Source organism: Nicotiana tabacum, chromosome 17 (genome assembly GCF_000715075.1).
Source record: "Nicotiana tabacum cultivar K326 chromosome 17, ASM71507v2, whole genome shotgun sequence".
Lineage (NCBI taxonomy): Eukaryota > Viridiplantae > Streptophyta > Magnoliopsida > Solanales > Solanaceae > Nicotiana > Nicotiana tabacum.
The window spans coordinates 94,256,412-94,271,899 of NC_134096.1; the positions used below are offsets into that span (position 1 = coordinate 94,256,412).

At 41.9% G+C, this 15,488-nt stretch overlaps 1 protein-coding gene across 1 annotated transcript; it reads left to right on the forward strand.

Moving 5' to 3' along the window:
• Window positions 1–216: 216 nt before the first annotated feature.
• On the forward strand, window positions 217–3,697 carry LOC107827286 (homeobox-leucine zipper protein HAT5). Its single transcript, XM_016654384.2, has 4 exons — window positions 217–798; window positions 1,101–1,234; window positions 1,694–1,933; window positions 3,154–3,697. Exons 1-4 carry the CDS (start codon window positions 717–719, stop codon window positions 3,553–3,555), a joined length of 858 nt encoding a protein of 285 aa, XP_016509870.1. The 5' UTR covers window positions 217–716; the 3' UTR covers window positions 3,556–3,697.
• Window positions 3,698–15,488: the final 11,791 nt, after the last annotated feature.

The following is a 15,488-nucleotide window of genomic DNA, read 5'->3' on the forward strand; positions in this document are numbered from 1 at the left end:
AAACAAAAACAAAGGAAAAACAATCAGAGAGTATCTAGAATGTATACCCCAGACACTCCGGCGCAAGTTAGTGAGTCCCCATTAATATCCTGCTTCAGTTTCTTACATTACCGAAAATACCCTCGATTTCTGCGCCTGATGTTAAAACCTGTTGGATAATTACGTCATTTAAACAGTATCTAAGTCATTATAAAATGCCCTTCGTTCACCTCTATCAACTTTAGTCGCAAAATAAACTCACAACACTACATACAGACAAAACCACACGTAGCGTACATTAATTCTCCCACCGGCCCTCACCGGAATCTTGTTTTCACGGTCACCGGCCGTTCAACCTTTTACTGACTTCCCCTTTTTCTTTTTCTTTCAGCTCAGAGGTCATATAATTAACCTCCGATCTGAAGTAGTAGTTATATATATATATAGCTGCTTCTTTTTATTCTCAGAACGAAAGAACCCCTGAGCTGGGTAAAGTGGAGTTCGCGATGGGATTTTGTATCTGTCCTTTGGAAACTCCTGCTAGATTGCTGTGGAGTACTAGTTTCTTCCGCCACAAGCTCATGCTCTTTTGAAACTTAGTCAACGATCTCTTTTTCTATACATATCCCTGCTAAAAGAACTCTGTTCTCGAGTTTTTCTTTTCTGTGTTTACACATTTATAAACTTCTGTGTGTGTAAATATATTTTCTACGGCGATCGTCCAAATCATTGAAAATATGGGATCTGGGCATATATTTTTCGACCCGTCTTGTCACGGCAACATGTTGTTCCTTGGGAATTCAGATCCTGTTTTCCGAGGTACGTTTCTAAACATAACTCATAGGCTGATCGTGGGATGGAGAATATAATCAGTTTAACTGAATTGAATTCGAATATTAATTTTGAACTTATAATTTTAAAAGTATAATAATTAAATTCATCAAATTGAAATTTATATTGCGTTTGTACATAGGGAAGACAACCAGCTAATGTGATGATTTCACTGAAGATTTTGTTTTATAGTTTGATTGTCAGTTCTTCCATTAAAATTGCGGTACGGTCAGAAAAAGGAAAAAAAAATTTTGCATGTAATTTTGACGGTTGACTTAAATTATTACCAGGACCAAGATCGATGATGAAGATGGAGGACTCCTCAAAGAGGCGACCTTTCTTTAGCTCGCCGGAGGAACTATATGACGAGGAATATTACGACGAGCAGTCGCCGGAGAAGAAGCGCCGTCTCACTCCCGAGCAGGTTAGCACCCTACTACTTTTCTTTATCTACAGATAATATAAATAGGTAATTAGAAGTGTATTTTTTTTATTACAGTCTAATTTCTTATTAGATGAAATTATCACATGTACAAGTTCAAATAGTAACAGTCAAACGATCCTGGTTCAAATCTTAGTGATACTAAATAGAAGCAAAAATATTTGTGCTTGGATTGTATAAAGTGAGAATCAGAGACAATAGTAATATAAAACTAAAGACATAGTTATATAATTAAGTAGATAGTAATTAAAAGAGATTCTTTTAAGCTTTTAGACATACTGGAACATATTCATCACTATATATGTAGCATCAAATTCTTCACAATATTCTTCAAATGAGAGAATTTTCTTTTGCGTTCCTTAAGCAATATATTAAATCTGTGGATTCCGTTGCTTGTTGAGCAACAAGTGACCTGCGCCGTTAATTGTTTGGTAAATTAAGGTGCACTTGCTGGAGAAGAGCTTTGAGGCGGAGAACAAGCTGGAGCCAGAGCGTAAGACTCAGCTAGCCAAGAAGCTTGGCCTGCAGCCCAGGCAAGTGGCTGTGTGGTTCCAAAACCGCCGCGCCCGGTGGAAGACCAAGACGCTCGAAAGGGATTATGATCAGCTCAAATCCTCTTATGACTCTCTTCTCTCTGATTTTGACTCCATTCGCAAAGATAATGAGAAGCTCAAAGCTGAGGTATATATTACTACCATATAGTTTGATGATCATTTTATTTGTCTACTTAAATCCTGTTGTACACTCTATTTGTGATGTTTCTCTTAATTCGAAGGATCCGTAGCAAGTTATCTGAAGATAATTACATGTACATAAGTTTTTGGTAAATATACTTAATACATGCAATAATGAATATTTATAAATATTTTGGTAGATTACTTTAAATCTATATATTATACTATTGATCCGCTAGCTCTAAGTAACAAATCATGAAACCAACCTGATTTAAACAATTTTATTAATGATTATGTCATAGTTCTCTTGAATCTGAGTAAAAATAATCAGGACAAAAAGGTCATCGCTTTCTCGTAATCGGGTACAGTGACGATATAGCCAATTCACTACTAACATATATGTATAGAATAATAATATGATCCTATTCACTAACTAGATAGGGGATCTCTATGGTAATCTCTATCTAGAATATTAGTAACATATTTTTGTTGACGATTTTTGTCGGCGAAGTTGGTAATTTATTGCAATTTTTAATCTGACTTTGAGGTCATATTCTGTGGCACACCTGGCAATCAATATTAGTAGTGGGGAACCTTACTTCCAATATTCTTCCTCACCTGCAAAAGAAAATTATATTTGTCAATTCCTTCCGAGTCATTCTTGCATCAAGTCAAATAAATAAAGTAGCATCTGTTCTAATCCCCACTTTATATGTTTTTCATTTCTTAAAAGCGAATATACTTTTGCTTCTTGCTTTAAAATATGCGCAGTGATGAAGCAATTTACTATATAGATAGTGGATGCATCACTATCAGTTTCAGTACTGTTAATATTTGATAACTTTTATTCTTTTGCTTTTAATTTTCAACTTTACTTTTTAAAGGTTTTTTTTTAACTAATTTAGTGATATGATGAAAGAGTTTAACAAAGTTTTATGAACAAACATTATATACACTTTTTAAGCTATAGTTTAAATTGACTAACAACAATAGGTAACTCGTGACAGAAAAATATTATATGGTAATCATCTAGTATAGCAATTAAATTTACATGATCATGATTCCATAATGAAGATGGTTTTAAGATTCAATTTTACAATATCAGTTAATTTATAACCTCATTATTTATGAACCTTGTACTTGTATTTATCTTTTAATAATGTAATTTTTCTTTTATATTGTTAATGTATAGAAGTTAAACTATTTTGTTAATCGAAAAATATGCAGGTGGTTTCATTGATGGAGAAGTTGCAGGGGAAAGTGGTTGGTGAAGCAGGGGTAATAAATGAAAAATGTGAGGTTTTGGAGGTAGATGCGCTGACCCTTCAAGTGAAGGTGAAGGCGGAGGACAGGCTGAGCAGTGGCAGCGGCGGAAGTGCGGTGGTAGATGAGCACAGTCCACAGCTGGTGGACAGTGGGGACTCCTATTTTCACACTGGTCATATGGAAGAGTATCCACTAGGGGCTGGAGGATGTAATAATATTCCTCCGCCTATGGATGGTTTGCAGTCGGAGGAAGATGATGGTAGTGATGACGGCGGCGGCCATGGCTACTTCTGTAACGTCTTTGTGGCGGCAGAGGAGCAGCAACATGAAGAAGGAGAGCCTATTGGGTGGTTCTGGTCTTGAATAATTAAAGGGATTTTAGAATGTATTATTACTGTTTTTCTTATCTACCCGCGCTTTTGTATGATGAATAAGTGGTGTAATTCGAACGTATAATTCAAACCTCTATTATATGCATGCTTTTGCATCTTTTATTCTGTTGAAATGTTTGTTCATATACTAGTATAATTCAAATCTAGTATTTACATTACGACATCGATAAGCAAAACCAAGGTAGAAATAACTGGTACACGTCTCTTCCACATATAGGAGAGTACACCAATTTTTTTTTTTAGGAACATAAAAGTTTTCCTTTCATTCTTCTCTAGCATAACAACAGTTAGAAATGTTCAATTAATTTTCTCAGCTCTGCACTCTTGGTATGTCTTGTTTTTTTGTTTACCACAGCATCCATTAATCCATCTCCGCACCATTTATCGCGAGAATGCATACTTCATCATGTATATAATCTGTCATTTGATTCAATTGGTTTTGGAGTGTGATTCTTAGTTTTAATATTGTTTCGGATATTTCGAGAGTTCGAGCTAGTCCGTTTGGAGGGTCGTGGACGACACTCGGTCCTCCGGATTTTCAAGGGCCGCCGGGGGTGCACCGGACACCACGCGATGTGCGGTGCTCAAACTTAAAGGAAATCGTGGGTTATTGATGTTGTCGGCTTGTCTAGTACTGAGATAGGCGCCATTACGACATGTTAGGATTTTGGGTCGTCGGAAAGTGAATTGATACCCTTGAGAAACATCTCACCCACAACATCTGGGTCCAGATATTCCCACTTGTGTTTGTATCTGGTGAGTGTATACATAGGTTATTGAAGCTGATTGAGGCTGATACCGTGTGTTGATGTAGGAATCAGGTCTTGTGGAAATAATCGGATGGTGAGAATGTTCCTTAGGTCATTTTTTATGGGACGAAAATTTTTAGATGATTTGGGTTCGTGCACCCCTGACCCATGCAAATGTCGTGTGCAATGCTGGGAGATTAGAAGGAGAAGTGTTATAATTAAGATTTGAATGAAAGCTGCGATAAATCTTTTGTCGCACGAGTGGTATAATGAGTGCCCTGCTGTCTCTGATATGGATCTGGTGAAATTGAATAAACATTTGGGGTTCTTAAATAAATCAATAATGTGTATTGATAATTTGTATCGTTTTTCATCCCGCAGTGCTATACCTATTTTCGTTGTTCCATCAAAGATTCCTAATGTTTTTCTCAAGGACACTATATTCAAATTAAAAACAATTAAAAGAACAATATTGAATTGGATTATCAACGAATTGTGTTAATTCGTGTTCAATTGTCATCATGGAGTATGTGCATGCCCAACACCAGTATGTAAGCATATGCATAATGTGCGTACCTAAGATATCGAATAATCAATAGAGGGGTGATTTCTTGGCCAAATCAAGAAGTTGATGAAGATGTCTTTGATGAGTGAACAACTCAATGCACCATTTGCTGGCACTGAGGCATCCCATGTGGTGCGGCTGAGCGCTGAGTCATTTTTTTTTTTTGTCCAATCATCTTATATTATAAAAATTAAAATCAGATGGGATGTTTCATCTCTATTCTCTCATGTCCAAGGACCAATATTGTAGGGTTGTGAACTCACATCTTCAGTATCACGTCAGTTGTATTACTATCAATCTATCTATACTATACTAAAAAGCACGAAATCCCTTATCGAAATATCGTTCGTTTTTTTTACTCTTAAAAATAAGCTTTTACATAAGACAAAACTGTAATTTAAATTACCTTCTTAATATTTAGGATTTTGCAATCAATTAACATTTGAGTTATTAAATATTCTTTATTGAACTAGGTAAGAAATTCTAATATTTAAGATTTAAAAATCAATTGAGATTCTTATAAGTTATAGCCAAACTTATACCATATGAAAAGGGCTTACAAATATTCCTAAATCTTATTATTACCGTAGTCTATGATTAATATGTAATATTATTAAGGCCAAATAGGTGTACGACCCCTTAAACTTGGCTCCAATTTCCATTTTGATACTTTAATTTAGTGTTTTTTCTATTGAACACTTCAACCCAAATCTATGTATGCCTATTAAACACAAAAGCTGACATGGCAAGAGATCTGTATTTCACCCCCTCTTACGCGCGTGCATTTAATGGGTTTGAGATCATATTTTATTTTTGGTTTAAATCAAAATTGAATTCTTTAAAAGAAGAAGAAGAAGAACAACAATAAATTTTATTATCGGAATTAATGGAGATCACCAGAATTAATAAATTTTATTGCCGGAATAAATTTTATCAAGGTTTTAACATTTACACACCGACCACGAAATCAGTAATAGACAGAACACGAACGAATCTCCGATAACACAACGATGGAAGACCAGAAATGGTGATAAATGTTGCCGATTTTAATGGTAGCCGCCGAAATATTAAATGTCCGGTTACTTCTTTCAGTTATGCTCTTTTATTAGTTAAAACAACAATGAAACAGAATAATAGAGATGAATGAGGAAAGGAAATGAGCAATGGCCGGTGGTTGCTAGAATCGCCGGTGTTCCCCGACAACAGTTGCAACACCATTTGGATAACTATAAGACATGCTTAAGTTTGCAATACCATTAAGCAAATTATTTTGATCCTCAGGTTCCATTTCGAGTCCTCCACTGCCAAAAGAATCATCGTCCAAATCCTCCACTTGCGTCGGTAATCCGCTAAGATCAAAATCATCCATTAAACCTGCTAGTAGCTCGTCTTCATCACCTGGAAGCAAGAACCCGACTCGGCTTGGCTCAACCTCTTCTAACGAATATTTGATTTTATCTTCCACTTGGTGGTGGGATTCCATGGAATGAAAAAAGAAAGGGGGCGGTTGGGAAGAAGGTGACGGTGAGAGGGGGTGTTTAAAATAAATATTTTTTGTTTTCAAAATTTCTTTTTGACTATTTGGGCCCAAATGCCACGTGTCTCCCTCTTATTTGTCATTTTGATAAGTCATTCATGTGTGAATTACATGCACCTTATATTTTTTACTGGTTATGAGTAAAGTGCTCAATATATCACTTTATATAATATTAAAGTGTTCAATAGGAAAAACGCTAAGTTAAAGTATCAAAACGAAAACTGGAGCCAAGTTTAAGGGGCCGTACACCTATTTGACCTATTATTAAAGTTGAAGTTGGTTGACATAGGTTGGTGTAATGACCCGGCCGGTCGTTTTGAGAATTTGAGCCCCGATCCCCTAATATCTGCTTTTTCCATATTTTTTTCTGCTTTTGGGATTTGCCGGAATATTTGGTTATGGAATTCAGGGAGTTTTGGGACACTTAGTTCCTAGTTGTGAGTTTAAGCCTTAGAGTTTGGACCGTAGTCAGAACTATGTGAAGACAGATCCGTCATGGAATTTCGTCGACTCCGTTATCTCCGTTGAGTGATTTTGGGATTAGGAGCGCGTCCGGAATATGTTTTGGAGATTTGTAGTAGATTTAGGTTTGAATTGGCGAAAGTTAGTTTTTCGGCGATTTCGGCTGATAGTGAAAATTTTGATATCAAGCTCGGAATGGAATTCCGAAAGTGGCTGTAGGTTCGTAATGTCATTTGTGACCTGCGTTTAAAATTTGAGGTCATTCGGACTAGATTTGATGTGGTTCAGCGTCGTTTGTAGAATTTGGAAAATTTTAAATTCTTAGGCTTGAATCCGTGCTTAATTCATGATTTTGGTGTTGTTCGACGTGGTTTAAAGGCTCAACTAAGTACGTATGGTGTTTTAGGATTGGTTGGTATGTTTGGTTGAGGTCCCGGGGGCCTCGGGTGTGTTTCGGATGCTTAACGGGAAGAAATTTGAACTTAGGAAAATCTGGTGCATTGCTCGTTCTAGTGTTTCGCACCTGCGGAGGGGAGTCCGCAGATGCAGACTCGTAGGTGCGCTTGAGAGTTCGCAGATGCGGAAATGGATAGGGCATGCTGGGCTCGCAGGTGCAGCTGGTCGTCCGCACAAGCAGAGCCACAGATGCGGCCCAGAGGTCGCAGATGCGGACCCAGCCCAATAAGTGACTTCCGCACCTGCGTTAATTTTTTTGCAGGTGCGAGATTGCAGATGCGGACCCATGAGCGCACATGCGGAAATCGCTCGGCAGAAAAGGGGATTTCGAGGGTTTGAAATTTTATAACACAAATTTTGATTTGGAGCTCGGTGGGAGACGATTTCTCGAGGGATTTTGAAGGAGAACTATTAGGTAACAAATTCTAACTCTATTTTGATCATAATACAATAATCTATTGTTGTTTTCCTCGTCTAATTAAGGAAATTGAGGGTAGAAGTTTGGAAATGGGGGAAAAAGTTCCCCAATTGAAAATCTGAGATTTGAATGGGAATTTGGCGTCGGATTTAGATGATTTTTATTCGAGTGAACTCGTGAGTGAATGTGTGTTCATAAATTATAATTTTTACCCGATTTCGAGACGTGGGCCCGGGGTGACTTTTTGGGTATTTTTTTTCTAAATTCACGTTTTAGCTTGGAATTAATTAGTTAAATTAGTTACTTGTAGTTATATTTTCATTATGCAATTACTTTGAATTGATTCGGGCCATTTGGAGTCGGATACTCGTGGCAAGAACGTGATATCGAGTTGATTTGAGCGGTTCGAGGTAAGTGGCTTGCCTAATCTTGTATTGCGGACTTTCCCCTTAGGATATTTCGATATTATTTGGTGTGTGAGCGCCGTGTACGTGAGGTGACGAGTGCGTACATGGGCTATTATTGCAAAAATCCCGTTTATCCTTTTTAAATTATAAATTGCTTCTCTTATTAAATTGCACTAATATGTTTAATTGTTTAGTTTAGACTAGAAAAGTATGCTTACGTGTTTTAACCGCCTATTTGACATTCTGTGCGCCATGCTTAGTTAAATCCCTATTTTTCCTTATCTGTTTTCAGTATAAACTGTTTAACTCGATACCATACCTGCCATTTCATCTTGCGTTGCATATTTAAATTAGGACTACAAACGTATTCCGGGAGATCCCCCTGTCTTGCATATTTACTTTGGGACTACAGATGTATTCCAGGAGATCCCCCAACACTGCTTATTTACTTTGGGACTACGGACATATTCCGGGAGATTCCCCAGCACTGCATATTTACGTTGGGACTACGGACGTATTCCGGGAGAGTCCCCCTGTACTGCATATTCATTCGGAACTACGAGAGATTTCCCACCATGTTTACCTTGTTATGAGCCGAGGGCTCCCTTAACTGTTAAATTATTTTTTGAGAATCTCTTTAATTGTGTTATCATAAATTTTACTTATATCTTTCACTGTTTATTTTATTATATTTACTCCGGTAAGGCCTTGACCTGACCTCGTCACTACTCGACCGAGGTTAGGCTTGGCACTTACTGGGTACCATTGTGGTGTACTCATGTCCTTTCCTGCACATATTTTCGTGTGCAGATCCAGATGTGAGCTATCAGCCTCGAGGTTAGTGCGTACTGCTGATTCTAGGAGACTTCAAGGTACTTCTGCTTGCGTCCGCAGATCTTCGGAGTCCCCTTCTACTCCCTCGCCTATAGACTTTCTTTATTATCTTCAGACTTTTGTATAGAGCTACATAGATTATAGCAGCTTGTGACTTAGTGATATTCCGGGTCTTGGGAAATTATTTTGGATATGTCGAGTGGTATTATTCTTTTTGGCTATTCACAATATGCTGTTTATTTTTAAAATGATGTGTTTTCTTTATATCTTTTTGTAATATTAGGCTTACCTAGTCGTAGAGACTAGATGCCATCACGACACCTTACGAAGGGTTAGTTTGGGTCGTGACAAGTTGGTATCAGAGCACTAGGTTCATAGGAGTCGTGAGTCACAAGCCGGTTTATTAAAGTCTCGCGAATCGGTGCGGAGACGTCCGTACTTATCTTCGGGAGGCTATATAACTGTTAAGGGCAATCATATTTCTTTGATTTCCTTGTCGTGCAAGTTATTGACACCAGAAATTCTAAGATTCTATTCTATTCTTTCTCACAGATGGTGAGGACCCGTACTGGGAGGACCGACGATCAGGCACCCGAGCCCCCTATCAGAGCCGCCAGAGGCCGGGGTCGGGGTAGAGGACGACCACACGATGCAGCCCGAGCACCTGCGAAAGCTACGTCAGAGGAGCCCCCAGCAGCTCCAGCTGGAGGGCCAGCACTAGAGATCCCTATTGCTACTCCAGCCCTTTAGGAGACTTTAGCTCAGTTATTGAGCATGTTCAGCACTCTGGCTCAGGCTGGACTATTTCCGATAGCTCCCGCTACATCTCAGGCCGGGGGAGGGGCACAAACTCCCACAGCCCGCACGCTTGAGCTGAGGGTCTAGGTTGATCAGGCCCTAGAGTATATTCTTATGCCCCTAGTGGCTCCGGTTCAACATGAGATCAAAGTTGCTGCTTTTGAGGCAGAGCAGCTCAGACTTGAGAGGTACAAGAAGTACCACCCACCTACTTTCAGCGGACTAGCTTCAGATGATGCTCTGGGTTTTCTTGAGGAGTGTCATCGTATTCTTCGCACTATGGGCATTGTGGAGACGAGTGGAGTTTCTTTCACCGCTTTCTAGCTAAGGGGAGCGGCATATCAGTGGTGGCGTGCCTATGAGCTGAGTATTCCGGACGAGGTAGCCTCACTCACTTGGACTCAGTTTTCAGAGATGTTACTCAGAGCCTCAGGGATGCTTGGCGCGCAGAGTTTGAGCAGTTGTATCAGGGTGCCATGACTGTGTCTGAGTATGCAGTCCGTTTAAGTGAGTTAGCTCGCCATGCACCGACTCTGGTTGCTACAGTCAGAGAGAGGGTTCGTCGCTTCAATGAGGGACTCCACCCCAGTATTCGGACCAGTATGGCCAGGGAGTTGGAGATGGACATCACTTATCAGCAGGCAGTGAGAATTTCCAGGAGAGTGGAGGGAATGTTTGCCCTGGACAGAGAGGAGAGAGAGGCCAAGAGGTCTCGAGAGACTGGTCATTATTTAGGAGCCCGTGCACCAGCAGCACGCTATGGTAGGGGTTTTGTGAATCGCCATGTTCATTCAGCTCTTCCAGCAGCCAGCGGTGTTCCAACTCCTCCTAGACCTCAAGAGCCCTATTATGCACCGCCAATATCCAGTATGCCTCTTACTCGAGGTTCTATTACTGGCCAGTCCAGCAGGCCAGGTCTGAGTCAGTCTCAGCCGTCGCGCCCTCCGAGAGGTTGTTTTGCTGTGGTGACACTCGTCACCTGGTTAGAGATTGCCCTAGATCCAGGCAGGGTGCACCTCCACAGACTTATCAGCCTTCACGTGTTCCACCAGGTCCTCCGGCCATTCTCCCAGCACCAGCTGCCACCCCACCTCCTCAGCCAGCTCGAGGTGGAGGGCGGGGAGGTTGAGGTCACCCTAGAGGGGGAGGCCAGGCCAGGTACTATGCCCTTCCAGCCCGTTCAGAGGCCGTTGCTTCAGATTCAGTCATCACAGGTATCGTCCCTGTCTGTCATAGAGATGCATCAGTATTATTTGACCCGGGCTCTACGTATTCATATGTGTCTTCTTATTTTGCTCCATATTTGGGGATATCTCGGGATTCTTTGAGTTCTCCTGTTTATGTATCTACTCCCATGGGAGATTCTCTCATTGTGGACTGCGTATATCGATCGTGTTTGATTGCTCTTAGTGGTTTTGAGACCAGAGCTGATTTGTTATTACTCAGTATGGTAGATTTTGATGTTATCTTGGGCATGGACTGGTTGTCACCCCATTATGCTATTCTTGATTGTCATGCTAAGACGGTGACGTTAGCTATGCCAGGCTTGCCAAGATTAGAGTGGAGAGGTACCTTAGAGTATACTTCCCGCAGGGTCATTTCATTTCTTAAGGCTCAGCGAATGGTTGAGAAGGGGTGTGATGCGTATTTGGCCTATGTGAGAGATGTCAGTATTGATACCCCTACAGTCGAGTCGGTTCCAGTAGTGAGGGATTTTCTAGATGTGTTTCCAGCTGATCTTCCGGGCATGCCGCCTAACAGAAATATTAATTTTGGCATCGATTTGCTGCCGGACACTCAGCCCATTTCTATTCCTCCCTACCGTATGGCTCCTCCTGAGTTGAAGGAGTTGAAAGTGCAGTTGTAGGAGTTGCTTGATAAGGGTTTCATCAGGCCCAGCGTATCACTTTGGGGTGCTCCGGTCTTATTTGTAAAGAAGAAGGATGGTTCTATGAGTATGTGTATTGATTATCGGCAGTTGAACAAAGTTACAGTGAAGAACAAGTATCCTTTGCCTCGCATCGATGATTTATTTGATTAGCTACAGGGTGCCAGGGTGTTTTTCAAGATTGACTTGCATTCTGGCTATCATTAGTTAAAGATTCGGGAGCCGGACATTCCAAAGACTGCTTTTAGGACCAGATATGGTCACTATGAGTTTCTTGTCATGTCATTTGGGCTGACCAATGCCCTAGCAGCCTTTATGCATTTGATGCATAGTGTGTTCCGGCCTTATCTTGATTCCTTCATCATTGTGTTTATTAACGACATCCTATTATATTCCTGGTCTCGGGAAGATCATGAGCAGCACCTCAGGACCGTGCTTCAGACTTTGAGGGAGAAGAAATTGTATGCAAAATTTTCTAAGTGTGAATTCTGGCTTGATTCAGTGGAATTCTTGGGCCACGTAGTGTCTTGTGATGGGATCAAGGTAGATCCTAAGAAGGTGGAGGCAGTGTAGAGTTGGCCCAAACCGTCATCAGCTACAGAAATCCACAGTTTCCTTGGTTTGGCGGGGTATTACCGTCGCTTTATGGGGGGATTTTCATCCATTGCAGCACCTATGACCAGGCTGACCCAGAAGGGTGCTCCGTTCAGGTGGACCGAGGAGTGTGAGGAGAGCTTTCAGAAGCTCAAGACAACTTTGACTACAGCCCCAGCATTAGTATTGCCTACGAAATTAGGGTCCTACACTGTCTATTGTGCTACCTCGAGGATTGGCCTTGGAGCAGTTTTGATGCAGGACGGTAGGGTGATTGCCTATGCATCTAGACCGTTAAAGGTGCATGATAAGAATTATCCGGTTCATGATCGCGAGTTAGCAGCCATTGTTCATGCCCTAAAGATCTGGCGTCATTATTTGTATGGTGTTCCCTGTGAGATTTACACTGATCACCGGAGTTTGCAGTACTTGTCCAGGTAGAAGGACTTTAATTTGCGTCAGCGGAGGTGGTTGGAGATACTTAAAGACTATGATATCACTATATTGTACCACCCGGGGAAGGCCAATGTAGTGGCCGACGCCTTAAGTCACCGGGTAGAGAGTTTTGGGAGTTTGGCATATCTTCCGGTAGTTGAGAGGACCTTAGCCTTAGATGTTCAGGCCTTAGCCAGCCAGTTGGTGAGATTGGATATTTCAGAGCCTTGCCGGGTATTAGCTTGTGTGGTTGCTCTATCTTCTCTTTATGACCGTATCAGGGAGCGTCAGTATGATGATCCTCATCTTCTAGTTCTTCAGAACAGTGTTCGGTGAGGTGATGCCAGAGATGTGACTATTGGTGATGACGGTGTGATAAGGGGTACAGGGCCGGATCTGTGTGCCCAATGTAGATGGGCTTCGAGAGTTGATTCTCGAGGAGGCCCACAGCTCGCAGTACTCCATTTATCTCGGTGCCGCGAAGATGTACCAGGATTTGAGACAGCACTACTGGTGGAGGAGGATGGAGAAGGATATAGTTGGGTTTGTGGCCAAGTGTCTCAACTGTCAGCAGGTCAAATATGAGCACCAGAGGCCAGGTGGATTACTTCAGAGGTTAGAGATCCCAGAGTGGAAATGGGAGCGGATCACCATGGACTTTGTAGTTGGACTTCCACATACTTTGAGAAGGTTCGATACTATTTGGGTGATCGTGGATCGGCTGACCAAGTTAGCTCATTTTATTCCAGTATTGACCACTTATTCTTCTGAGAGGTTGGCTGAGATTTATATCGGAGAGATTGTCCGCCTTCACAGTATTCCAGTATCCATCATATCAGACAGAGGCACACAGTTCACATCCCGGTTTTGGAGAGCCGTACATCAGGAGTTGGGTACTAGGGTGGAGCTGAGAATAACCTTTCACCCTCAGACGGACGGGCAGTCCGAGCGCACGATTCAGATTTTTGAGGATATGCTCCGTGCATGTGTGATAGAGTTTGGAGGGTCATGGGACCAATACTTTCCTCTTGCAGAGTTTTCTTACAACAACAGTTATCAGTCCAGCATTCAGATGGCACCGTATGAGGTTTTGTACGGTAGACGGTGCCAGTCCCCAGTGGGATGGTTTGAGCTAAGCGAGGCCCGATTGTTGGGTACAGATTTGGTCCAGGATGCCCTGGATAAGGTGAAGGTGATTCAGGAGAGACTTCTTACAGCCCAGTCCAGACAGAAGAGTTTTGCGGACCGGAAGGTTCGTGATTTGGCATTTATGGTTGGTAAGCGGGTCTTGCTATGGGTATCGCCTATGAAGGACGTCATGAGGTTCGAGAAGAAGGGCAAGCTGAGCCCGAGGTTCATTGGTCCTTTTGAGTTATTACGGCATGTTGGGGAGGTTCCTTATGAGCTTGCCTTGCCTCCCAGCCTAGCAGGAGTTCATCCGGTATTCCACGTTTCTATGCTCCGGAAGTATCACGATGATCCAGCTCATGTATTGGATTTCAGCTCAGTCCAGGTGGACAAGGATTTATCTTATGTTGAGGAGCCAGTAGCCATATTGGAAAGGCAGGACAGAAAGCTCAGGTCAAAGAATATTTCTTCAGTAAAGGTCCAGTGGAGGGGTCAGCCGGACAAGGAGGAGACTTGGGAGACCGAGCAGGATATGCGCAACCAATATCCTCATCTTTTCACAGTTTCAGGTATGTCTTTATACTCGTTCGAGGACGAACGATTGTTTTAAGAGGGGGAGGATGTAACGGCCCGGCCGGTTATTTTGAGAATTTGAGCACCCGATCCCCTAATATATGCTTTCCCCATATTTATTTCTGCTTTTGGGATTTGCCGGAGTGTTTGGTTATGGAATTCAGGGAGTTTTGGGACACTTAGACCCTAGTTGTGAGTTTAAGCCTTAGAGTTTGGACCATAGTCGAAACTATATGAAGACGGATCCGGAATGAAATTCCGCCGATTCCGTTACATCCGTTGAGTGATTTTGGGGTTAGGAGCGCGTCCGGAATGTGTTTTGGAGGTCTGTAGTAAATTTAGGCTTGAATTGGCGAAAGTTAGTTTTTTGGCGATTTCGGCCGATAGTGGAAATTTTGATATCGAGCTCGGAATGGAATTCCGAAAGTGGCTGTAGGTTCGTAATGTCATTTGTGACAAGTGTGTAATATTTGAGGATATTTGGACTAGATTTGATGTAGTTCGGCGTCGTTTGTAGAATTTAGAAAATGTTAAATTCTTAGGCTTGAATGCGTGCTTAATTCATGATTTTGGTATTGTTCGACGTGGTTTAAAGGCTCGACTAAGTTCGTATGGTGTTTTAGGATTGGTTTGTATATTTGGTTGAGGTCCCGGGGGCCTCGGGTGTATTTCAGATGCTTAACGAGAAGAAATTTAGACTTAGGAAAATCTGGTGCATTGCTGGTTCTGGTGTTTCGCACCTGCGGAGGGGAGTCCGCAGGTGCGGACTCACAGGTGCGCTTGAGAGTTCGCAAATGCGGAAATAGACAGGGCATGCTGGGCTCGCAGGTATGGCTGGTCGTCCGCAGAAGCGGAGCCACAGATGCGGCCCAGAGGTCGTAGATGCGGACCCAGCCCAATAAGTGACTTCCACACCTGCGTTGATTTTTCCGCAAGTGCGAGACCGCAGATGCGACCCCATGAGCGCAGATGCGGAAATCGCCGGGAAGAAAAGGGGATTTCGAGGGTTTGAAATTTCATAACACAAATTTCGATTTGTAGCTCGGTGGACGATGATTTC

Coding starts and splice junctions, on each gene's coding strand:
- LOC107827286 (XM_016654384.2), top strand. CDS start 717: ATGGGATCTGGGCATATATTTTTCGACCCGTCTTGTCACGGCAACATG. Junction 799..1,100: donor TTCAGATCCTGTTTTCCGAG/GTACGTTTCTAA, acceptor AATTATTACCAG/GACCAAGATCGATGATGAAG. Junction 1,934..3,153: donor ATGAGAAGCTCAAAGCTGAG/GTATATATTACT, acceptor AAAAATATGCAG/GTGGTTTCATTGATGGAGAA.